The following is a 23297-nucleotide window of genomic DNA, read 5'->3' as shown; positions in this document are numbered from 1 at the left end:
GGCTAGGCTACGCTAGGCCATTATGCAACAATGATTACAAGGGCAAGAAGTGGTTATTGAAAGACAGACCTGGGTCAACTACGTATTTGTTTTGGATTCAAATACTTTCCTACGCTTTGCTGATCTTGTCTGGTGTATCGGAACCGATGAAATACTCTCAAAAAGTGCAAACCCTGACTTCTGGTCATATTGGCAGGCTCAATTGCACCAGGCAAGACCAATAGAGCACAGAAAAAAAGCATTTGAATCCAAAAACAAATACGTATTGGACCCAGGTCTGTTAAAAGGTATGGGCCCCTGATTTCCACGTCTTCTCTGCCCCGCCCCTGTTCGTCAGCTGATGATGCGGGTCTTGTGGGCGCCGGTCAGACAGCGTGACGGCTAAAGGGTTGCCTTTCCCGTCAGGACAAACAATGGCGGCTCTTTGGGGTACAGAGCAGCGGCAGCACAAAGGGAATATTCATTCACGGTGTCATCGCGTGTGTGTGTGTGTGTGTGTGCGCGTGTGTACGTGCGTGTATGTGTGCGTGTGCATGCGCGCGTGTGTGGAGAAGTTACTCACATGCGCCTGAGGCTTAGTGAATTAGGACAGGGCGACGAGGCAGACACAGTCAGTATTGTATTATACAGTCATATCGTATTATATAAGCTCTCTGTATGCATCATTGATGACACATTCACATCTTGTAATTCCCCTTTGTGATCAGTTTCACTTCCAAAAACAGACAGAAAGATGGCTAATGTCAGGCTAGGCCCAGCTGCATAGGTTGTGCAGGTTGACTGTTGCCATGATACAATACAGTAAATATATCATCATATAAATAGTGCATTTGCTAGGTAAACCTAATTCTAATTCAGTACAGTACAGCAAAGTGTGTGAACTGTTATCACTTTGAGTGTTGTTGTTATTGTGTATGATACAATGCACATTTACTGTATTGTCCTGCCAATGAGGTCCAGTTGGGCTGCGGTCACAACCCAGGTTCCATCATGAGTCATACTGAACATTGCTAGAAGTGTTTTTACATTTTCCTTATCAGTGCAATTACGAGTTTTGCCAAAATAGATAACATTTGTGTCTTCTCAAAACTAGAACATGCTTAGACTGGTCAATGGATGTAATTATCTGTTATCATATATGAGATCAATGAACAAATTCAAAAAGCAAATCAAAGCAAAAAACAAAGCAAATCTTTAGTTGTTACTGTAAAATAAATCTTTGTTCAGCAGACTGCAAAAATAAAAATCGTAGTTTGTAGGCCTGTAAAAAAACAAAAAAAACAAATACGTGATCAACCAAAGTTGCACGTATTTCATTTGAAATATTAGCTCATCTCCCACTTCTTGGTCCACCTCGTCCACGTCCACCTCCTCCTCTACCTCTCTGTGCTGCGTGTTGCTCCATTGTTTTCCAACACAAAAGAGGTCACCTGAGGTCTCTTTTATGCTCTGATAGATAATAGAAAAGTTTAGCCAATTGAGTTTCAGCAGGTGTGGCATGAGTGAGACAAATTGGTACTTAGAGTTTTCCATGTGAAAAAACAAGGCTTGATTATGAAATTTGTGCTAAATGATGAGATTTTGTGTAGAGTTGTGCAAAAATGTGATTTAGAATGTCTATTTGAGTGGGAAAAAAAGGAATTGAGCTTAGAGTTTTGCAGGAATAGTCTTTGTTGTTGACACATGAGCTTCAATTTTTCACCATCGTGTCCATAGTTCCAGTTTTAGAGTGTAAACATTTGAGAAAAACTGCAAAGCCTTGGAAGTGCTGTTGGTGGCAGCTGCCATGTTGTCCAAATCGGGGCCACAGACTGCGCAGCAGGGAAAAGGGGGAGCCGTATATGGCCACGAAGTCCGACAGTGAGCAGTACATCTCACGCGCTTTAGTGGACGACCGGCCCATCTAAGCACGTGAGGCACAGTGACTCGGCAGCGACACAAACTGTCTCTGGTTTCTACAATCTTGCAGACATAGCGCAGTAATCTGACAAAACGGCACATGGGGAGACACTAGACGAAGAATAAAAAAACACCTGTCGCGATTACATTTATTAACTTCGTACTATTGACTTCGTGTTTTTACCGTATTGTTACCATTGTTGACTTAAATTGAAAGGGGTAGCTTTCGATTTGTGGTTCAGCAGTGAATAACCATGCGTCTCAGTATCATGTCTCCCTCTAGTGGTCTTAATGTGAACTTTAAGTATTGCGATTGACGAGAGAACAAAGAACTCGTAAGAAATAAAATAATCTCAGTGTTTAGACCAAAACACAAGGCAAATACTATTTATTGCAGTCATACACAGCTTATTAGAGACTTCTTATTCATATACATTTTTTGAAAAAGCGAAATAACTAAAAACCTATGGAGACAAGGACTGGCCTGAGACTCCAGAAGGTGCTGCCCTGCATATGATTAAATATAACTTACTACTTGCAGCTGGTTGAATCTGTGTGAATGTATGACAGTTTCAAAGGGCACTTAGACCAAAATAATATTTTTTAAGAAAAGTGCTTTAAGCAAACATTTCAAAATATGTTTATGTTTAATTCTAATCACTCTGATGGCAACAATCTTAGAACCTATTGTGCTGTGGTTTGATTTCTCTCCGTTTAATTATTGAAAGGCCCAATTCAAAAAGGCACAGTAAACAGACAGAATAAAATGTATTTTAATTTCATTAAGAATTTTTTTCCATAATAATAATAATAATAATAATAATAAAACATAAATAAACTCTGATTCGAACATACCGAAGGGCTTAGAGGTTGGTAGTTTTACAAATATACACACACAGACAATCTTCAGCTATGTACAAGCACAAGGGAAGATTCCTTGACCTTGCAAAAGCCAGGTGGACAACGCAAGAGGCGCACAGTCTTCACTAACATTCACATTCAAAACACCAACGGTGCTAACTGCCATTTTTCACACATAGCTGCAAAATATGCAGCACACTCTCTCAAGCAAGATGTTGCCAGTTCCAGTCCGGGGAGGGGGGTGGGGGGTGGGAGGGCGATAGCGGTTCCGTGCATGCTCATTTTGAATGATGAATTTAAGGCATGGTGAAGAATTTAGCTGCTTTCCAATAATCTGACTGCCCCCCTGCCCCACTAGAGTGCCCCCTAGAGGGCTGGAGGCTCACGGCTATACTGGTGCGTTGCAAATCATGGATACTGGCCTCAGTGTTCAGTTCGGGGTTACAGGAAAGGTCAAAGACAGAGGGGGCGGGGGGGGTGGCATCCACAGCAGGAACAAGCAAGTCTAGTGACCGAGTCCTGTATTCACAAAGTCTCTCAGAGCAGAATGACTGAACTAGGATCAGGCTCTCGTGGTCCATAGCTTTACTTCATCCATTACGAGCCAAACGGAAGAACAGACCCCAGATCTGTGGTCCTGTTCTGAGGGACTTTGTGCCTACGAGCCTCGTTGTTCCCCAGTGAGGCAGACAACACAGATTGACCCAATGGAGCAAACACACAATGTGACGCCAGCCCACCCTCCCACCTGACTGGCTGCATTGGTCACATGATCGGGGGATGGAGGGAAACCTGGAGACTTCCTGGCAACCAGGCTAGCTGAAGCTCAATCTAACAAAGTGGGGGGGGGGGGGGGGAAGAAGAGACACAAAATACATGAAAGAAAAAAAAAATACAATACAGCATGACTGTTCTCATTGCATACATTCCCTCTAATATATTTATACTATAATTTCCCTATTTACTTATGTTCATGTAACTATTCAGAGTAACCTCCCCCCCTTCACCAGAGTGTGGATCAGTGGCACCACAATGTGCCTCATCACAACCAACTTTCCCATCAAACACCCACTGGAGCCCTTTCCCAATTAATTCTAAAATGATTGTGTTTTGGCTCTATTTACACATCGGCCAATATCACAGGTTGCATACGAGTTGCAACTGAAACCGTTGATTCAATCACCGATGGCCGTCCTTCAAATACAGGATAGACCGCTGTACAGTCAGTAAACTGATCTTAAAATGGCAACTGCCACAAGATTTCAATATGTGTTTGTGCTAACAAGCTAATTTAACAGCTTCAGGACTACAGCCCTCGTTCTAAGCTAATAGCAGATAACAAAATTAACCTCCACCTTCCTTGTCATCCGTGAACAAAAAAAGAAAAAAGCTTTGTGATAAGTAGTTAATGGCTCACAAGCAGAATGGTGTCAGGACAGAAATTATCTGAGGAGAAGCTCCTTGAAGCATCTAATTTTGGGCTCATTCTAGCTGTCACTAACCCCATTTCCACAAACCAACGACAGCTGAACTATGAATAAAAAATGATGCTTACCTATCCATCTGTAATAAAAAAATTTTTTTTATTTTTTAAACTGGGCTGTGTAGTCTTATATAACCTTCCTCAAAGGAGTTACCGCACCCTAGTGGTTAAAAGCGGTACTACACGCTTAGGAAACCCCAGGAGGAAATGCTTGGTATTTTTGTGGTCTGGCCTGCAGCAGTCCAGTGTGAAACATACCACTGTACATTTCTAAAGGAGCGGAGTATGCGTGTGCTTCAAGGAAGCGGGTTTGTACACTTGCGGATATGCATTTTTATTGCTTGTGTGTGTGTACATCTGTTTGCTTTGGGCATTGTAGGTATTTTCCAGATTACATACGCGATTTGAGTGGGTTGGGGGATTTTTGGGGAGCTGCTATTGGGAGAGGGGGAGGGGGGGTGAGAGTGCTTCTCAGTTTTTCCTCAGGGTTTTTTGGTGGGGGCAGGGGCAGGGGGGGTGGTGCCGGAGCTGGTGGGGATGACTCCCGTGGCCAGCAGAATGATGATGAGGATGATGATGAGCACGACCACCACGATGACCACCACCAGCTTCACGTTCTTCCACCAGTACGAGCGGGCCACCTTCTGAGACGTGTGCTTGAAGTTCTGGGCCTGGAGAGACAGAGAAAAGGGGGGGGGGGGGTTAAAGAGTTAAAGAGAAGGGGGGGGGGTGGAGGCAGGGTAGAAGAGAAAGACAGAATGGAGGAGAGAGAAAGGAAGAGCACAGATCTGTTAGCCTTCTGTGGCGAAGGACACAAACTGATGAACAGAACAAACAGGGGACAAAGAGCAGAGGGAGAGGGGAAAGGAGAGAGAGAGAGAGGGGATAGAGAGAGAGGAGAGAGTGCTTGTGAGACAGCAAGAGCACGCATGAGAGATAGAGCACGTCTCCAAGAGAGAGAGAAAGAATGACTGAGCAAGTGTGAGAGAGAGAGGGAAAGTGAAAGTGAGACAGACAGAGAGAAAGTGAGGGGGAGAGAGAGAGATGGTGAGGGAGAGCGAGAGAAAGAGAGTGATTGAGAGAGAAAGAGAGAGAGAGAGGGAAAGTGAAAGCGAGACAGACAGAGAGAAAGTGAGGGAGAGTGAGAGAGAGAGAGAGATGGTGAGGGAGAGCGAGAGAAAGAGAGTGATTGAGAGAGAAAGAGAGTGTTTGAGAGAGAGAGAGATAATGGCGAGAGGGCAGTAAGCAGGACTGGAGGACAGTAAGCAGGACCGGAGGACAGTAAGCAGGACCGGAGGACAGTAAGCAGGACCGGAGGACAGTAAGCAGGACTGGAGGACAGTAAGCAGGACTGGAGGACAGTAAGCAGGACCGGAGGGCAGTAAGCAGGACCGGAGGGCAGTAAGCAGGACCGGAGGGCAGTAAGCAGGACTGGAGGACTCACCCCGGCCTGGAGGTCCTCCGTTTTGCCCATCAGGTCGTCCAGCCGCTCCCCGCGGGCCAGGATGCGGTCCACGTTCTGCGTCATGATGTCCTTCACCCCGTCCACCTGGGACTGCAGGGCCTTGACCCGGTTCTGCTCCACCACCGCCTCCTCCTCGCCCCCCTGCTCCTGTCGGGGGGGGGGGGGGAGATGTGATGGAGAGTGAGAGAAGAGCGCGAATCGAGAACGACGCGTCAACTCCCTCCCCGAGGAGAGCAGCGCCCGGAACCCGCGGAATGCTCCGTTTCAGGCTTCCGATTGGCTGCTTCCAAATGGATGGGAGGAGTCAGCCAGTGATAGGCGGAGGGGTTAGCCTCTGAAAAGCCTCTCCACCCTCCACCCTCCACCCTCCTCCTCCTCCTCCTCCTCCTCCTCCACATTCAAACACATGAGCCAGGACACTGACGGAGAGGCGTCTTAGTGAGACGAGCACATACTGTGGGGGGGGCGTGTGATTGGTAGAGGGGATGCGATGTGCCGGCCCCTGGTTGGGCCTGGGTTACAGGCCTCCAGGGTAGTAACTGCACAGAGGAGCTGGAGGAGCGTGGAGCGACAGGAGGGAGCAGCTGGGCTATGTGTGTGCTCACATCCTGGGGGGAGGGGGGGGGTGCTGTGTGCGCTCACATACTGGGGAGGGGGGGGGGGTGTTATGTGTGCTCACATACTGGGGGGGGGCTCATGGACCAGAAACACAGGAAGGGCCAGCTATTAGGACTGAGAATTCCAAATAAGGAGAACAAAAAATAATAATAATAAAGTAAAATAAAATAGCCCAATTAAAAAATATATATATACAAAAATTCTGTGAAATTTTCTGAAATGGCAAAATGGGTCTGACTTTTGGAAAGACCAATGCTCCGTTGCACTTTTAAATATCGTTAGTGAGACTCTCTGTGCTGAAAACACACAACAGCAGGTCACATCTAGACATATGAATATAACTGATGGTTAAAAAAAAAAAGAAAAAAAAAAGAACTGCATAGTTTGGTTTGTCTGAAGAGGTTAGAACACCTGGCAGCCCCAGAGCAACCGGAATACCTTTCCCTTCCTGTTACCGTCACTGGCCGAGCACTGTACAGGTATTCACACCTGACGCAATCACCTGCGCGCTGGGAAAGATGGTCATCACAGCAACCCGCAGGAAAATGCCAACAACCTAATGTGCTTACATAAAACAGTGATTCATTTCTAAATTGCCATCATGAATGAATTACTCGGTTGATAAGTGTGAGTCAGTATGTTAACAGATAACAGTTTGTCCTATGCACAGCCATTGCGCAGATTCAACACGTTGGTTGTGTACAAAGAGCCATCCGCAAAGCCGTGAAATATGTCGAAATATTTTTCATTTTTATTTAAGTGAAGTACTTGGTATGGCAGCACACATATCAAGCTATAAGGGTGCTTTTCTTGTTGCTAAATGTAAAGTCTGCAAGCTGTTCTGGCTAAAAAGAATCTGCTAAATGCCTGGGTTGAATATGTAATTCTACTCAATATATTCTCATAGCAAGAGAAACTGACTCGGGGAAATTCTTGGGATTGTTTTTGTTCCCGTGCGTGCAGTGGAAAAAGTCTATTTAAAAGATCTGCCAAAATTTTTTTCTGACAGCAACACTTGGAATCCACTTCATTTTCGTTTTTCCAAAGAGCTTAGAAAATGAATGCCCCGGGAGCTTCAACACCACATGTCAGCTTATTTGCTGTTTGAAATGTACGTGTGTCTTAATAGGTTATTTACATGTACATTTTATTCCACTGCCTCCAGGACATTCAACAAGTGCCAAACAAGACCAATTTTGAACCAGACCTGCGGCACAAGTTGTTGGTATGCAAACGTTAGAGAGAGAAATCAACTTGTGTGTGTGTGTGTGTATTTTTATGCATGTGTGCGTGTTTTCATTTATGTGTGTGTCTGTATGTATTTTTATGTGTGGGCCTATGTGTACATGTGTATCTGTGTGTATTTATGTGTGGGTCTGTGTGTGTCTGCCTATATTCTTATGTGTGGGTCTGTGTGTGTCTGCCTATATTCTTATGTGTGTGTATGTGTGTGTGTGTGTGTGTGTGTGTGTGTGTGTGTGCGCGTCCGTTTGTGTGTGCATTCACCTGTCCGGAAAGCAGGGCACACCCATTTCATGTCCCATGAGGCGACACGCACAGGTACGCTCGGTCACAAACAAAGCCGTCTCCAGGCAACGGCAAGATGAGCTTCGTCACGGTACCCACCCAGTATCTCAACCTGTATCGGCCACAAACAGCTCGGCACGAACCTCACCAAATGGCTGAGCACTCTCAAATGGCATTCTGTGCTTAACCCTTTAAGGTGTGAGATCACAAGCATGTGACTGGAGGCGTTCTCAACTGAACATTCTAATGCTGATGTCACAATGCTTACTGGCATTTGAAGCAAGCAATGACTGTTCTAAGGAAAACATAAAGGCAACTACAGAATGTTGAAATGAAACTTGATGAGCAGCCGTCCTCATAACAGACCAATGAGGAACAATGCATCTATGGCCTTCTACGTCGTAATGCACAAGCAGTTTAGCGCAGTGAATCGTTCTTCCCCCTTTATTTTGCACTGTGGATTGATAGACGGGACAATGCACCCATGCCAATCCTATAATCGTGCAGCGGAGTAGCATAGTATACACAGAGTTGGTTAACTGCCAGCTGACCTCCCTAGCCCTCGCCAGGCGAACAGACACTTCAACACAAGATTTAGCATGCAAGCATGAAAAAAAAAAAAAAAAAAGAGTCAAGGAAAAAGAACTTTGGGGGTATGGGCCTAACAGGTGATATGCAGTGAGTGACGCGTTCTGGCACATTAGACATTAGTACAGCAACACTTCCATGAACACCCACACTTAAATCCAATATTAATTTTCGCATCGCTCTTTAATGATGAAACGATGATAGTCTACATTATCAGAGTGACCCGACAGATACACGGGCGACAGTTTGCTGAAACTTCACTTTATAAAACTTTTTTTTTTTTTAAATCTTCACGCACCATCCGCAGCCAAACCCAGAGGCACTGGACCATACGAACCAACTAAATGACGATTTTACATCCCACGAGGGACCGGACGAGCACTGCCCCCGAAACATTTCCTCCCCTTATCACTTTTTTCAGCGTCCGCTGACGGTCATGCCAGACGACACTGGCATCCGAGCACGACGAGTGAGAGTGCACAAACGTCAGAAGGCCATCTGACCGCTATCTGTCTTGATCTTTGACAAGTCATCTCATCTGGTGTTGCTTCACGCGATGCCACAGTTGGAGCATCGCTGATATTGATGACCGTCTCTGAATGGGCAATGCTCTTGCAGAGTTGTAGGCCTAAACGTGCGGACAATCTTTATTTTTACTGCTTATTTTTTGTTGTTATTAAAGTTGGCGGGAGTTACATTAAACTATCAAAATAATTAAAGTTACCCGAGTTACTGACAGACTGATAACCATGGAAGATGCATGCATTCCAAGTAGCACATTCCAGGAACAACAACACTTGCAGGCCTCTCTGTCACAAATTCGACATTAATAAAAATCAACATTCAGACATCAATGAACAAATTTGTCACAAGCCATTGCCTTACATGCTTAAATTCTTACAAATGTAGGGACATCATCTTCGAGGTGCACCAATGCGCTTTCTAAGAATAACACAAGGAATCTACAACCAAAACACGAGTGGGAAACAAACAAAAGAAAGAATCCACTAGCCTATTTCTTGGGTAATTAGTTGTTATTGAAATACATTTGTTTTACCACAAACTTAGGAGCACATCTATAGTTGTGCAAATTGTTTCTGTTGTTGTTACAGAAACAAGGTGTTCCCGTTTTGAGTCACATACCAAGCAGTAACGGCCATCGCAAAGACTTAAGGTCTTAAAATGTCAGTTGAACGCCCCCAATTGCTCAAACGTCCTCCCAAACGAAGAAACGGAACTGCCGACGGAAATGCCACCAATAAAGCTCGAGCTGGCTCATTACTGCAATTTAATCGTTGAAATTAATATCCGTCAAAAACGTTTCCTAGAAAGTCGATATTTTCAGAACTCCATTAACCATTTTAAATATGTATATTTGCATGCACGCGTAGGCCTCTTTTTAATCGTTACAAGTGATTGGGTCATCACCAACCATTCATTAAACTCAGAAGAAAAAAAAAACACCAAACGTCGCGCATTTTCCATTTCGACGTATCCATCAGTGACAGTAGGCCCATTAAGCTATTTATCCCCAGCTATATATTTTATGAACAGTTAAAGGTAGGCGATTCTCCTTTCTTAAACTTTTGTTTCTATGTCAGCAGGCTACTTTGTGCACAGAGCATTGCGCACTCGCTTCGACACAAAGCAACTCGTCTTGGATTACAGGGGTCTCCGTGTGCTTCCGCCATTAAACATTTAAAAGTTTTAAACGGACTCGTTTCATCACGGGAAGTAACATATATGCATTTTAAAATATATCGTAGGATGTAGGAAGCATACCTTTGATTGGCACCCGTTCAGCAAAGTACAGATTGGTAAATAGGCTACAAACAACAAGTGTGTTCACTAACCACGCGCAGCACAGACGAAAACTAGGTTCATCTAATGAATGTATAAAAACAGACTAAATAGCCTACATATAAATAATCAAACACCTAATAGATCCAATCGGGGCGACACCTACCATGTTATGTTCCATATTCCTTTTTTTAAAAAAATACGTGGAAGCGATACGCCCGCAGAGATGAAGCAGACTGCCCACAAAATCTGTTAAATGTTCCTTTCTTTTTCCTTTACTTCAGTTAGATCGTAGTTCGATGAAGAATCTGTTGTTTTCTTGCCCGTTCAGAGCCGACGTCCAAAGCTCTTGTTGTTAACTTCCTGGTTCTCTTTCAAAGTGAATTCCTTCGCTTTGACCCACCTCTATTTTTTTTAACGTCCGCTTGCGTCCTCACGAGGGCGCTGGGCCTATCGTCTAACCTGTTTTCTCACCTGGGACAGGTGAAAGGAGGGGTGTCATCGCGCAGGTGGTGACGTTGAGTGATTATGTACTTCTTGTATACGTTATAGGCCTATACCCGCACACGTTCATCGCGAATGTATGCCTTCTTCATCAAAGCACTGCGTTAGATGTTTTACTGTGTAGCGTATTTGGCCATCCAGTTCTCACTTTGTCGTTATGGGGTAATGTGCTGATTATAAATGTATGTAAGCACAGATCAGTTTAGATTACCTAACCACGTGTGTCGCGAGGAAACATCTTGGCCAACAGGATATGTTACATAGTTGGAAATCAGAAGGTGCGGGTGCTGGCAGGAGGTGCCGTAAACTATTTTAATTGCCACTGACGCAGATGGTAGCCTAATATTTTTAGTTTGATGTATGCAGTTAAAATCTCACAACGGAAACACAGGCGTTGTGAATTTTGCATATTTTGCGGAAACGTGTTCAGCACCACCCCGAGTAACACCCATTTTATGAATCTGACTAATGTGGATATTGTATCGACCCTTGTAGCTATCTGGGAGATGAAATGCAACAATTTGAGAATATGACTGAGCAAGGTGTTAATAAACTCAGATCCAAGACAGTGTGTGTGTGTGTGTAAATAATTCTTGTCATCAAGCAGGGCATTTGGTCTGTTATAGTCTATGTGCCCCCCCCCCTTCTAATTTAATTATGGGTAACCCAGCGTGCTGTACTTTCTTGCTGAGAACTGGAAAAATAAGCACTTCAATTTGTGAAACCTGGAATAACAGGTGCCGTTAGCTGAGAAACAAACACTTTCTCCTTAAAAACCATTAACTAAATTACGCAAGTATAATCCCCATCATTAAACATCCCTTTTCAGATACAGCCCTTCCCCTCAACAGCTTTAAAAAAAAACGACAAAAAAACCCTCAGATTTGCACTGTAATTGAGACAGACTGGTCACACTGACTGGTATCGCCCAGGAAAACCGGTTTCCAGTTTCCTGTTTCCACGGTAGGCGTGGCATGTGCATTAATGTTGCTGGGAAATGCAAAAAAGAAAAGAAAAAAAAAAGGTTTTTAAGGATGTGGCTAACCCCTGGGTCCAGGTGCACTGGTCCCAGTCACTCCTCCCGTTTGGAGTTGTGTTTGACTCTAAGTGTACAGTAGAGTAGCTGTGTGCACATCCAACCAGTATTTGGCCAATTACAATTTAATTGTAAGCGTCACTGACGGGGTGAGGTCCGCTCACAAGCGAGGGCCGGGCATCGAGGCGATGGGAGGGGAGCATAAAAATCGCGCAGGTGTGGACCGCACTTTGTCGTCTGTGCCGGCGACCCGGATCAGAATTTACAAAGAACGAATTTTATTATCAGAAATAAATTATCACCACTGAAAAGACTGTGCGCTTATATGAGGAAAAGATGATTGCCTTTTTTGAAATGGTAAGACATGGCGGTCAAATCGCCTTCAGAAGTGGTTAAGCTCAGCCGTGGTCTAACGACTGTTGGTAACGGCATTAAGCAACACGCTGCCTGCCGAGTCGGCACACGTTTTAAAACCAGCACTTCAATTTCCTAATTACGGAGGGAGTGTGGGAGGGGCGAACAGCCCGCTAACCCCTCGCTGAACTTGGGCTTACCCACTTCCCGGGACAACCCTTGCTCAAGACGGCAACTTCTGCAAATGCGTCACATGAGTGTTAGTGTGTAGATGGAGTGATCTGGGTATATAATGATAGTAATAAGATATTACAATGCTCATAGTTTTTAAACCGTTCACTGTACAGCTTCAAGGGTCTCACAATTATTTGTTTCTCCATTCTCCATCTCTTTACTTAAAAAAAAAAGAAGTCATTAAAAAAAGTGTTTTATTTAATATTTACACATGACAAGGTTCATTGTAGAAGGTAAAGTTCTTAAATTATGCATCTACACACAGAGAGCAGAGAACGCAGTGGCTAGACTGAGACAGGCATACCGAGGCTGGTATACATTTACAGAATTAAAAAATAAAATTAAAAAAATCCCCCCAGAAGAGGACCCACCGTGCTTTTATTCAAGGGTCTCGATCCATAGTCCGTAAAATCAAGTTTGATGAGCTTGGACTAAAGACTCAAGTACGCTGTTATTAATGGAGAGCGCTCGGGAGGGGGTGAAAACATAAAGGGAAGACAAGCTCGAGAAAGGTAAAACGTAACAACATAATCTCTTCGTTATGAGTCCTGGCCCTCTGTCCATTTTCAGTGGCCCTGCTTGATGACGATGTCGGACATGTCGTCCACTTTGACAAGCTCCAGGTTCTGCAGGAAGAGAGCATTACGACAGAAAAAAAAAACAAAAACAAAAACGTTATTATTGCCCCCAGCCCCCCCGCCCCCCCCAGCAGCAGGGCAGATCCCGTATCAGTGCGCTACTCAAATGGTTCTCTGGCTGAGAGGAGAGCTCACCTTCTCATTGGCCAGGTGCAGCAGAGCGACAAACGCCAGGGGAACGGACATGTTCTGGGCCATGGTGTGGGGCAGCCTGGGGACACAGAGGAGGTGCGTTACATCACACACAGCGGCCGGTTTGGAGTGCGTTACGTCACACACAACGGCCGGTTTGGAGTGCGTTACGTCATACGCGATGGATCGTTTGTGCACACAAATCTATGCATATTTGCCTCCCGCCGCACAGCTTGGAGTGCGTTATGTCACATGTGAAGGCCGCTTGTGCACACTTGTCCACGTGCATTTGCCTTCCGCTACACAGCCTGCCGGAATGCAAACGAGGAGGTGAGAGATGGGGCGGGTTACGTACCTCTGAAGGAGGGTCTTGGTGGTCTGGCTGAAGGCCTTCTCCCCAGAAACCTGCGTTGTTTCTGCTCCCTCTGTCTCCTGCGGGAAACAGTGTGATCATTTAGGGAGGGAGCCGGGGGGGGGGGGGCAGAGGTAGTACCGAGAGAGGGATGGAGAACGGAGAAGAGACACAAACAGGAAATGAGAAACCAGGAGAGAGAGAGGGAAGACGGGCACACAGAGGGAGGCGGGGACAGGAGAGCGAGGGCGAGAGCAGGAGGGGTGACCTTCAGCGGTTTGTCCAGGCAGTCGGTCAGCAAGCTCCACATGGTGTTCTTCAGCCGCTTCATGTCCATCACCTTCGCCATCTTCGCGTAGTTTATTTCAATCTTGTTCACCTGCAGCGGAAATTGGGGGGGGGGGGGGGGGGAGTGGGCGAAAAAAAAAAAAATAAATAAATTTAAAAAAACTCAACTGCACCGTTTATAGTGCCCAAAATCAAGCTCACCCCGTCCAGGCCCCGATCTCCGGCCCGCCTGCCTCCAGGCCCGCCCCTGGGTTTCCAGCCCGCCCGTCCTCTCGGCCCCGGGCCCTCTAGGCCCGCCCCGATTCATCTCTGGCCGCCCTGGGTTCCTCTCTGGCCCGCCGGTTCCTCAGCCCGCCCCCTGGGTTCCTCTCAGGCTGCCCCGGTCCCTAGGCCCCCCCTTCAGCCGCCCGGTCCTCCAGGCCCCCCCCTGGGTCCCTCTCAGGCCCGCCCCTGGGTTCCTCTCAGGCCTCGCCCCCTGGGTTCCTCTCAGGCCACGCCCCCTACCTTCTGAGGCTCGGGCACCAGGTTGTCCTCCCCGTAGGTGGACACGGCAGCGAGGTCCTGTGAGGCTGGGGGCATGCCGCCGGAGAAAGGCTGACTGGTCGTGTCGAAATCTCCCTCGGGTCCTCCGAACCCCCCCGCTCCATCATCGTCGTCGCTGTCCCCCCCCTGGAGAGGAGACGTTTTTACAGTCGGTCAGTCAGTGTCCGTGTTAAACTCTGCAGTAGAGCTGAGCAGTGGAGTCTCGTATGGTGATCTGCACTGAAGAGCACTGTACTGGCACTAGAGGTGGAAAATGCAGGTTCAGAAAGTCAAAATTCTTCCCCAGTATTTTGTTCCAACCACCTGGATCAATCAAAGAATCCAGGTGGTTGGAAGGAAAATAAGTAAAAGTCCTGCCATGCGTTTCTTCCACCCGTCAAACTCGGGCAGCAGATTTCACTAATTAGCTCCACCTCCCGGCTGAGTTCACGGGGTGGAAGAAACACAAGGCAGGGACTTTAACCTCCTGACCTCTGACCTTTCCACCTCCGATTGGCACCCGTTTGCTGCGCCCTGTAGAGAGAGCGCGAAGCGGAGAGCAGTGCCCGTGTGCCCGTGCCCACTCTAGCGTACCTGAAGGGCGGGGCAGAAGTTGGCGGTGTCGTTGGCGTTGTTGTAGTCGTAGTCCCCGACGCCGTCGCCCAGCTCTCCGGACAACCGTTTGGTACCCTGCTTGCACAGCTGGCAGGAAACGGGGGGGAAAACAAAACAGGAGGGCGTGTTACCACGGCGACCGTTTGTTTTCGGCCCAGAGCAGCACAAGGGCAAAGGGGGGGGGGGGGGGGGGGGTACTGACTGTGCCGGAGGGCTTGAAGCTGAGCTGGGACAGGGCCTCTGGGGGGTAGTGGAAGTCTGCGGGCAGCGTGGTCTTCTTGTTGCAGGTGGACAGGGCGGACTTGCTGATGGTTGTGGCTGCCTGTAACCACAGGGACGCAGAGACAGAGGGCAGAGGAGGCCGAGGTGAGACAGCAGTGATTGGAAGAGCCGGCTGTCATGTGATCACCCATTGACCAATAGGCTCAGAGCAATTATGGTATGGGAGGAGCCGTTAGTCTGGCTAAGGGCCAGTTTTGATAATTAGTGTTTCAGTGACTGTTTCAAGGACAGGACTTTAGGTTTTATTAAGCAAAGCAGTGAAAAACAATGTGTAGCCATTTAAAAAATTTTAATCAGACAAAATCATAGTTGGCCTAATTTCAGAATTTAACCAAATGAGCATGGAGAGCATACAGAGATGCCTTGCAATCTGAGTTAAAGAATTCCATGGTTGACTGAGCAATCCCCTTTTGTCACAGCTTAAAATAATGAATAATGAGATCACCTATAAGCATAGCAGTTAAAACACTGAAATCGGCCATGTAAGAATGATTTAAATGATTTAAAAGACATCAGCTGGACACCGCACACTGTGAGGAACCCTACGGGACTGCGGGCAGGGCAGACTCACTCTGGTGGTGCGGAAGTACACGTCGAAGTTCACGTCGTCGTTGAAGTCGAGCTCAAAGCTCTTCTTCGGCTTCCTCTTGCGGCCCTCCTTGTCCGGAAGGTGATCCTCTGGTGACACAGAGACGTGGAATTCGATGAACACGGAGGTCGGCGTGACTAGGCAACAGCAGACGTGCGATTGAACAAGAAATACCCATCTTCTGACCGCAAAACATCGACCTAGTATATCGGTACGGTCTATCAAAACCACACGCGTCAAGAGACAAGACAGCTGATAGCAAGAGAGAATGTTCTAGAATAAAGCTGATTACTACTAATGGGTTAAACAACGAAGTAAAAAAAAAAACACACATGCCTGATATCCATCAGGCACGACGAGTCACAGAAGTCAATGTCAAGGTCATTGCGTAGCACAGGAAAACCAGGGACTGGACGAGGGGGCTGTCACTCAAGCTCAAAGGCCACGCCCCCTCATCCGCACCCCAGCAGTGTACTCACGCTTGTGCAGGGGTTTGGCTGGACAAGCTGTCACTCAAGCGCAAAGGCCATGCCCCCCCCCCCAATCTACTCACGCTTGTGCAGCGGTTTGAAGCGCCAGAATCCGGGCCCCGCCCACATGGCCATGGTCCGGGGGCTGAAGTAGGAGTACTCCCGGGGCTGGGAGGAGAGCTGCAGGCACATGGTGGTGATGTCGCCGTCTCCGATCGCGATCACGTCCCTGAGTGAGAACGGCCAGCGCGGGAAAAATCAACACCCGCCATTTTCATTTTTAAAAATAAAAAAATCAACCGCCATTTTCATTTTTAAAAATAAAAAAGTCAACCGCCATTTTCATTTCTATTATTATTTTTTTAACTGTGGCTGGTAAGCTTGTCTACTTACCAGCTACTTAAGTACTTTGTCTACTTCTGTAATGTAATCATTGTTTTTATGTTTTTAAATGAAATTTTATTGTCTTTTTATGTCTGTGTAAAGCACTTTGACTTGCCACTGCGTTTGAAAGGCGTTACATAAATAAACTTGCCTCGCCAGTCCCTTGGCCAGCTAACCACCCTTCAACTTGGCGGTCCCGTTCTCTTCTGAATATCGAGCCGTCTGGCATGACGGTGAAATTTTGGCCCGGTGAGATTTTGGGAGGCGCCAGAGGACAAAAAAAACTTAGTTTTACCGCCCTGATAACGACCCGCAGAGTCTGAACGAACCAGCGTCCGAGTCGCCAAGCAGTCCGTTAAACTCCAGAACGAGCCGCAAACCCATTATTCAGAACGCGCTAAACGCAGTGAGCGCTAACGCTCCAAATCAGAATCCAATTAGCCTGGCTCCACTGAGCAGTGGGATCTGAGGCTGATTTGAAGCTGATCTGAGTCAGGTCAAGCTCTGGCAGAGCAGCTGAAGTCTTAAGAGAGTTGCCCTTCATCGCGGTGCTGTTCAGGATTTAACTGGAACAGAGGAGCAGAGAGAAGCATCTGCTCCTGTATCTGATGTTTATTACTTATTCGTTATTAAACAGGAGGGGGGGCGCTGGTTTAGGGGAGTGTGTCACGCTCCTGCTGGGACAAGCCTGTTGCAGTCTTAGAGGGAGGCTTGGGGCTCTGGGAACCCCTACCCCCCTCCCCCAAATCTGTAAGTTTCGCGTCGCTCACCTCCCCCGTCCCGCCCCAGTGATGGCGCAGGTCTCCCTGTGCTCCTTGGGCCCGTCCCCGCCGTCCCCCTGTCCCTCCTCGTAGCCGTCCGCATCGAAATCGTCCCCGAAATCCTGGAGCTCGCCCTCCTCCGGCTCCACCTCTGCGTTCACGTCGAACGCGTGCTGCCCCTGCTTCATCTTCTCCAGCAGCTGGTTCATCGTCTGCGCGGCGGGAGAGACGGCGAATGGGAGACGAGCACCGGCAATGAGCTCATCCGTCCGTCCGTCCGTCCATCCATCCATCCATCCATCCGTTCATCCGTCCGTCCATCCATCCATCCATCCGTTCATCCGTCCGTCCATCCATCCATCCATCCATCCATCCATGCATCCATCCATGCATCCGTGCATCCATCCATCCATTATCTAACCCGCTTATTCCTGGTCAGGGTGATGGGACGCTGGAGCCTATCCTAGCATGCACTGGGCAAGATGCAGGAATACACCCTGGACAGGTCGGCAATCCATCGCAGGGCACACACACCGTTCACTCACCATTCACTCACACACTCATACGTGCAGGCAAGTCTCCAGTTAGCCTAGCCTGCATGTGTTTGGACTGCGGGAGCTAACTGGAGTACCTGGGTCAGTCGTATGTCAGCATATGTCATTACAGTGAACCATAACACGAGGCACCTGCAGGACAGAGAGTCTGACCTGCTCAGGGTTCCAGCTGGTGAAGGAGAAGTCCTTCAGCGACGGGCATATCGAGCTCTTCTCCTGGGCCTGCTGCAGACCACCTGGCGAGACGACAAAAATCGCAGAGGGGTGGATGCAGGCACCCGCCGTCGAGGCCAGACACCAGGAAGTGGGCGGATGCACGCGACCGGACGCAGGCTTACCCGTGAAGGGATTGGCGGGGACGTGCTGCGGGGGCGGGGCCGGGCAAGGGGGGGCGGAGCTCAGGAGGGTCATGTGAGAGGGGAAGAGCAGCTCGCAGCGGTTGTCCTCGCTGAACAGCACCGACAGGAAGACCCCGGCTGTGCTGCTCTCGTCGAAAGAGGACGCCATCCGCTGGAACATGGGGTCCACCTGCATCACGGACAAAACAAAACGTCTGACTTATTTCCTTTCTGGTCCTTGATTTCAGCACATGAAATGGCACAGGATACATACACGGCAATTATTATAAAATTTACATCAATAAATCATATCTTTAATACGCAGCATCCAGCAATATGGATGTAAGAAATACGTACGTTAATAGTAATTTCCCCTTCCACTGCTACCTGTCCTGAACCCCCAAGCCCACACACACACACGCGCGCCCGCACACACACAGACACACACACACACACACACACACACATACACTCCCAGAAAGACATGCACAGTTTAAATTACCTCACACTTCCTTTCAGAATCAGAGCAGTTGATGTTGCTCAGGTTCTGCTCCACGGTCTTTTTGGGCGGCCTCTTTTTCTTCACCGCCTTCTTCGCTGCCGTCGCTCCAGCGGCCCCTTCCTCGTCCTCCTCTTCCTCCCCTCCTCCGCCCTCAGCGTCCCTCTCTTTTCCGGCACAAGGGGGAACAAGTCACAGAACCCTCCGAGTCAGCCAATCGGAACCACAGCCAGTGACACAGGATGTGCGTTACACACTGAAAGGGCTCCCCGCTCACCTTCTCCTGGCTTGGTCTCCGAGCCCAGGCCTCCCAGGACTCTGTAGGCATCAGCGTGGACAGCGTCCACTCGGACGGCGTAGATCTTGGTGCTGGCGTCCAGGGTACCTGCAGCCACCTGGGAACATGAACACACAGACACAGAGCTGGTTACCCCACGGCTCCTCTGATCTCCTTAATACACGATGTATGTGTGTGCATACATATGTATACCTTGAAATTAGTGAGCTCGGAGTCCTTCTGTTTGAGGATGTCAGCCATGTAGTCAATCAGGTGCAGTCCGAACGCATTCTTGGTGGTGATTTTCTACACAAACGAAAACAAAGAAAGAGGAATATCAGGACACACACGGACTGCCTTTAGTTTGTGTCCCTAAAATGTCATATTTTCCTATCATCTAACAAAAATGTTACAGAGTGAAACTATTATAGAAATGTTTAAAAATAACACCCAAAGTAAAGTTTTGCATCTAATCTTCCAGGTTCTACATTAGTATGCAGATAGTTATACTCACATTCTCAGTGGAGAGCTTGATGCATGTGGAGTAATGCTCAGAGATCTGCGCGTTGGACAGTTTAGGCACAGCCGCTGGGGTCCCAGTAGCACTACAGGCAAATTGAAAAAAAAAAAAAAAGCAGGACCTTCATGCTTTACTTTTTGGAAGAGAACTAGGAGAAGCTGACCATCGCATTGTACAAAGCGCGAGGGGTGTGAGGTTGGTAGCATCGAGGGTACCACATTACATCACAGAGGGGCTGGCACCGGTACCTGTGCGCGGGCGACTCGGTGACAGAGACGTCTGACATCCCGTGGAGGTCCATGACCCGGGACCGCCGTCTCTGGCGCCGCTCCAGCTCGTCATCGTTGCCCGGGAAGGCAGCGAGGAGCGGGGTGCTGGTCAGGGAGGACGAGCCCTTTTGCAAAACGGATGGCGATGCCCACTGACGCACGCGGGAGATTGGGGTGGCGGAGGCACTCATGGTCGCAACCTTGGGGGAGAGGGGGGTAGGGGGGATAGCTTTATGTAGCGTTAACGTTTGCAAGCTTGCTCGCTCTACCTACAGGTTAGCTAACGCTACAACTAGAGCAGGGACAGGTTTTACAGTATGTCAACCCAGTCAATCAGTGAACAATTATTGACTTTATTAGCTGTAACTTTAAATAATAATTTCATTACTTAACCCTTTGGGCCAAATGTGCATTATTCACTAGATGTCACAGTTTAGCAAGAGTCAACTTGGCTGACAACTAGCTAGCGTTTCCATCTCGTTAAATGCAACGTTAGAGCGAGTTAGACTACAATGATGTGCTACGATACCAGAGCCGACCTGGCAAATTTGAATGGACAGCTAACACATGTGTCGACAGCATTTGAAGGATTGAAATCGTTCAGTAAATTTCCAACAACTAGGCCATGAATCGGCTAGCTGACATTAGTTGACCTCCATTAGCGCAGTCAACAACCATACCCACCTACAAGTCGGTTAGCGTAAATTAATAATGCTATTTTAAACTAGCAAGCTAACATCGGTGTAACACCGGCACGAAATATTTCACTGTGATAGCTAGCTAGCAGTGTAGGCAGTCTAACAGGCTAGCTAACAGTAACGTCTGCGTTAAACTAACTCATGGAAATCCAGACTAGTGCTGCTAGCTAGCTAACATTAGCTACGCCAGCTCTAGTCTTGGCTCACTTTCAATAGTCTACTAACGCTAGCAACATAACTAACGATAGCGAAGATAAATAAAAATCAGCAACTGCATCGTAAACAAATACATCGAGTGCGTTAGCAAATACCTTACCTCAATAGTCCCTTCTACCTTTTCACAAACAGATCTGGTTTTAAAAATGAGGGTTTTTCCCAATGTGTTTGAAGTGCAGTCACTTAGCTCGCCAGTCTTCTGTTTTCCTTCCTGATCACCATTTGAAAATTTGCGCCGAACGGTTTACGTAAAGTACGCGATAGCGTCTGCAAAACGTCATCACGCACAACTGACATTGACGTTGAGGAATTCATTCACTTTTTTGTTCATTATCCACTTATTTTCATACACAGATGCAGAATAAACTCAGCGTATTGAGCGTGTAGCTTATACGTAGCCTACCGTACCTTTTCGAATGTTTTATATATTTATTATTTTCTTATGTAGAAGTAATGGGTCAACTGCAGTGTGAAAAGCTGGAGTTTAAACATCAGGTTTGAACGTCTAGACCACAGAACTGAGTTACAGCTGGAACAACGAATCCATATTCCACAGTTTAGGATAGCGGTTACAGTTGTAATGCAGTTCTGTGGTTTCAGTTTTAAACCTGACTCCAGCGACAACACAACGCAATTGACCCAGTGTATCTTTAACACGGCGTATTATTTTCATAAGTTGTAGGGCGTACTGTACCTTTATTGAATTGTACTATGATTCTTTGAAAAGTTACTGCAGAAACGTTTGAGTTACATATGGTTTTGATGGACCACTGCGCTGCTGTTGCCGTGTCCTACCGAGTTATTAAGGTGTCCAATAAAATTAAATGGTTTGCCAACAAAGATGTTGTCTCTTTTTGAGGGGTATAAAAAGGCATTTATGTTAAGATTGTCAGTAGCAATAACACTCTATGCAAATATTTATTTCACAGTAAATTGTAAAATGCAACTGCCAAAATGTGTCAACTAAATCTGATTAAAGGAGCCCAGCAGTACATAAAACTAGCGTACAAGGGATGCGAGGACCAGGCATGATAAATTATAGCATAATACAGTACCGACCATCAATAACACGTAACTGGAAAGGGCATTACATTTTTGGGCTGATATTGCGGAGAAAAAAGAAAACACACAATTCCATTTTAGCCACTAGATGGCAGCACGCTTAGCCGATTGTGATAATCCGTTGAATTTATGGCTGAAGAGAGGAGATACGTTGTATAAGCCGTTTAAACCATATCGGAAATCATCAAAAGTAATCGGATCAGTTTTCTCATTAAACATCATGCTGTATTTGCTCCGTGGAAGAGATTGGGTGCAGTAAATGTGGGTGGAAGTTGACAGTGAGTGACAAGGCACTGCAACTGGGCCAGGCTGAAGTCTTTTACCTGATGTTGTTATTAACACTGAAATTACAGCTGTCTAGGTCAGCCCTCCCTCCCTCAATTTTCTTCTGATTGTATCCTTTGCTTGTCACACCTCTCTTCCCTGAATGTAATCCCTCACTGGACGCCTTCTAATGGCCCTGGAGCTCACAACTGAGTTGTGCATTTGCTACTTCGTTTTCAAAGTGTGGTGGGCTCATCTTGTCACCAGTAATCTTGTTGCTTCGCTATTTTCATTTATTTATTTATTTATTTATTTACTTGGGAAAATATTTGAAACAAAACAGCGATTTTTTTCTTCTTCAGCGAGAGGTCTTGCTGTTATCTGACGCAACAACCTTGGCACCTCGAGCTGCTGCTTGCGTGATCGCATTAATTTGTTTAGCAAGCCATTGCTTTGCAGCAGTTCAGAGTGCCGAGGAGTCAGTCTCACTTAGCGGGTAAGCCACGTTTTGCAGCTCAGAGCAGCTACGAGTGAGACAACACCGCATTCTCAGCTCAAACCCCTATTGCTACGACATATGACCAAGACACCATATAGGCTACACCTCAGCACAGATCAACTTGTGATAGGAACGTACCTTTATATCAACTAATGGCTTTAACCTTGGTATTGCCAATATCTACAGAGGTGAAAAATCTCGGTCCAGAAAGTAAAAGTTATCCCCACTATCTTGCTCCAATTGCTTGTATTTGCTAATTAGCATGATTCTTCGGCCAGGGGGTAGAGCTAATTAGTGAAATCAGCTGGCCGAGTTCATGGGTGGACGAAACACAAGGCAGGGCTTTTTACTTTCTAACCCCTGGACTTTCCACCTCTGAATATTTATTAATCATAAAGCACATCTGTGCATGGTGGTGCGGTCAGCGTAATTGCGTGCGAATCCCAACTCCCTGCCACGCCTAATCATGGCCACTAGGGGCAGTCCCTGCCCGGTGGTAGCGGTGATTGACAACGCCTGCGCTTTCCGCGCTTCCGCAGAAAAGCAGGCGCTTGTTTTGCATAGTCAGGGTGGATTACGGCCTTGTCCTTGCCGGGAAACGAAATACCGTTGGGGACGAAGGAGACACGTTAGTTGCCCGCAAAAAGCGCGTGCGTTTTTCCTCTCGGTGACCGCGCCGTGGAACAGCGCGCTGTCTCA

General features: G+C 47.1%; 2 protein-coding genes across 3 annotated transcripts; both read right to left on the bottom strand.

Moving 5' to 3' along the window:
- Positions 1-2654: 2654 nt before the first annotated feature.
- On the bottom strand, positions 2655-10796 carry vamp8 (vesicle-associated membrane protein 8 (endobrevin)). The gene is made up of 3 exons (XM_064353455.1): positions 10408-10796; positions 5688-5855; positions 2655-4914 (listed from the first exon to the last, which is right to left on the bottom strand). The coding sequence occupies exons 1-3, from the start codon at positions 10420-10422 to the stop codon at positions 4726-4728; spliced, it is 372 nt and encodes a 123-aa protein (XP_064209525.1). The 5' UTR covers positions 10423-10796; the 3' UTR covers positions 2655-4725.
- Positions 10797-12549: 1753 nt separating this feature from the next.
- ncaph (non-SMC condensin I complex, subunit H) lies at positions 12550-21031 on the bottom strand. 2 transcript variants are annotated; one of them, XM_064353453.1, is made up of 18 exons: positions 20874-21031; positions 19839-20059; positions 19585-19675; positions 19284-19376; positions 19071-19188; positions 18797-18960; positions 18295-18484; positions 18110-18192; positions 17412-17614; positions 16341-16486; positions 15770-15876; positions 15119-15238; positions 14896-15003; positions 14284-14448; positions 13760-13870; positions 13495-13571; positions 13143-13218; positions 12550-12995 (listed from the first exon to the last, which is right to left on the bottom strand). In XM_064353453.1, exons 2-18 carry the CDS (start codon positions 20048-20050, stop codon positions 12936-12938), a joined length of 2124 nt encoding a protein of 707 aa, XP_064209523.1. In that variant the 5' UTR covers positions 20051-20059; positions 20874-21031; the 3' UTR covers positions 12550-12935. The 2 variants fall into 2 exon arrangements, with proteins under 2 accessions (XP_064209523.1, XP_064209524.1); XM_064353454.1 differs by having other exon boundaries at positions 20869-20998.
- Between the last annotated feature and the right edge of the window lie 2266 nt (positions 21032-23297).

Source organism: Anguilla rostrata, chromosome 10 (genome assembly GCF_018555375.3).
Source record: "Anguilla rostrata isolate EN2019 chromosome 10, ASM1855537v3, whole genome shotgun sequence".
NCBI lineage: Eukaryota > Metazoa > Chordata > Actinopteri > Anguilliformes > Anguillidae > Anguilla > Anguilla rostrata.
This window is presented reverse-complemented; position numbering and strand designations above follow the sequence as displayed.

What these genes read in the sequence shown, in the direction of transcription:
- vamp8 (XM_064353455.1), bottom strand. An exon ending in CGGAGGACCTCCAGGCCGGG is followed by an intron (nt 4,915 to 5,687) that starts GTGAGTCCTCCA and finishes CTGTCTCTCCAG; the next exon opens with GCCCAGAACTTCAAGCACAC.
- ncaph (XM_064353453.1), bottom strand. Translation starts at nt 20,050, where the DNA reads ATGAGTGCCTCCGCCACCCCAATCTCCCGCGTGCGTCAGTGGGCATCG. An exon ending in ATTCTGAAAGGAAGTGTGAG is followed by an intron (nt 18,485 to 18,796) that starts GTAATTTAAACT and finishes TCCGTGATGCAG; the next exon opens with GTGGACCCCATGTTCCAGCG. An exon ending in ACTGGGGCGGGACGGGGGAG is followed by an intron (nt 16,487 to 17,411) that starts GTGAGCGACGCG and finishes GTTCTCACTCAG; the next exon opens with GGACGTGATCGCGATCGGAG.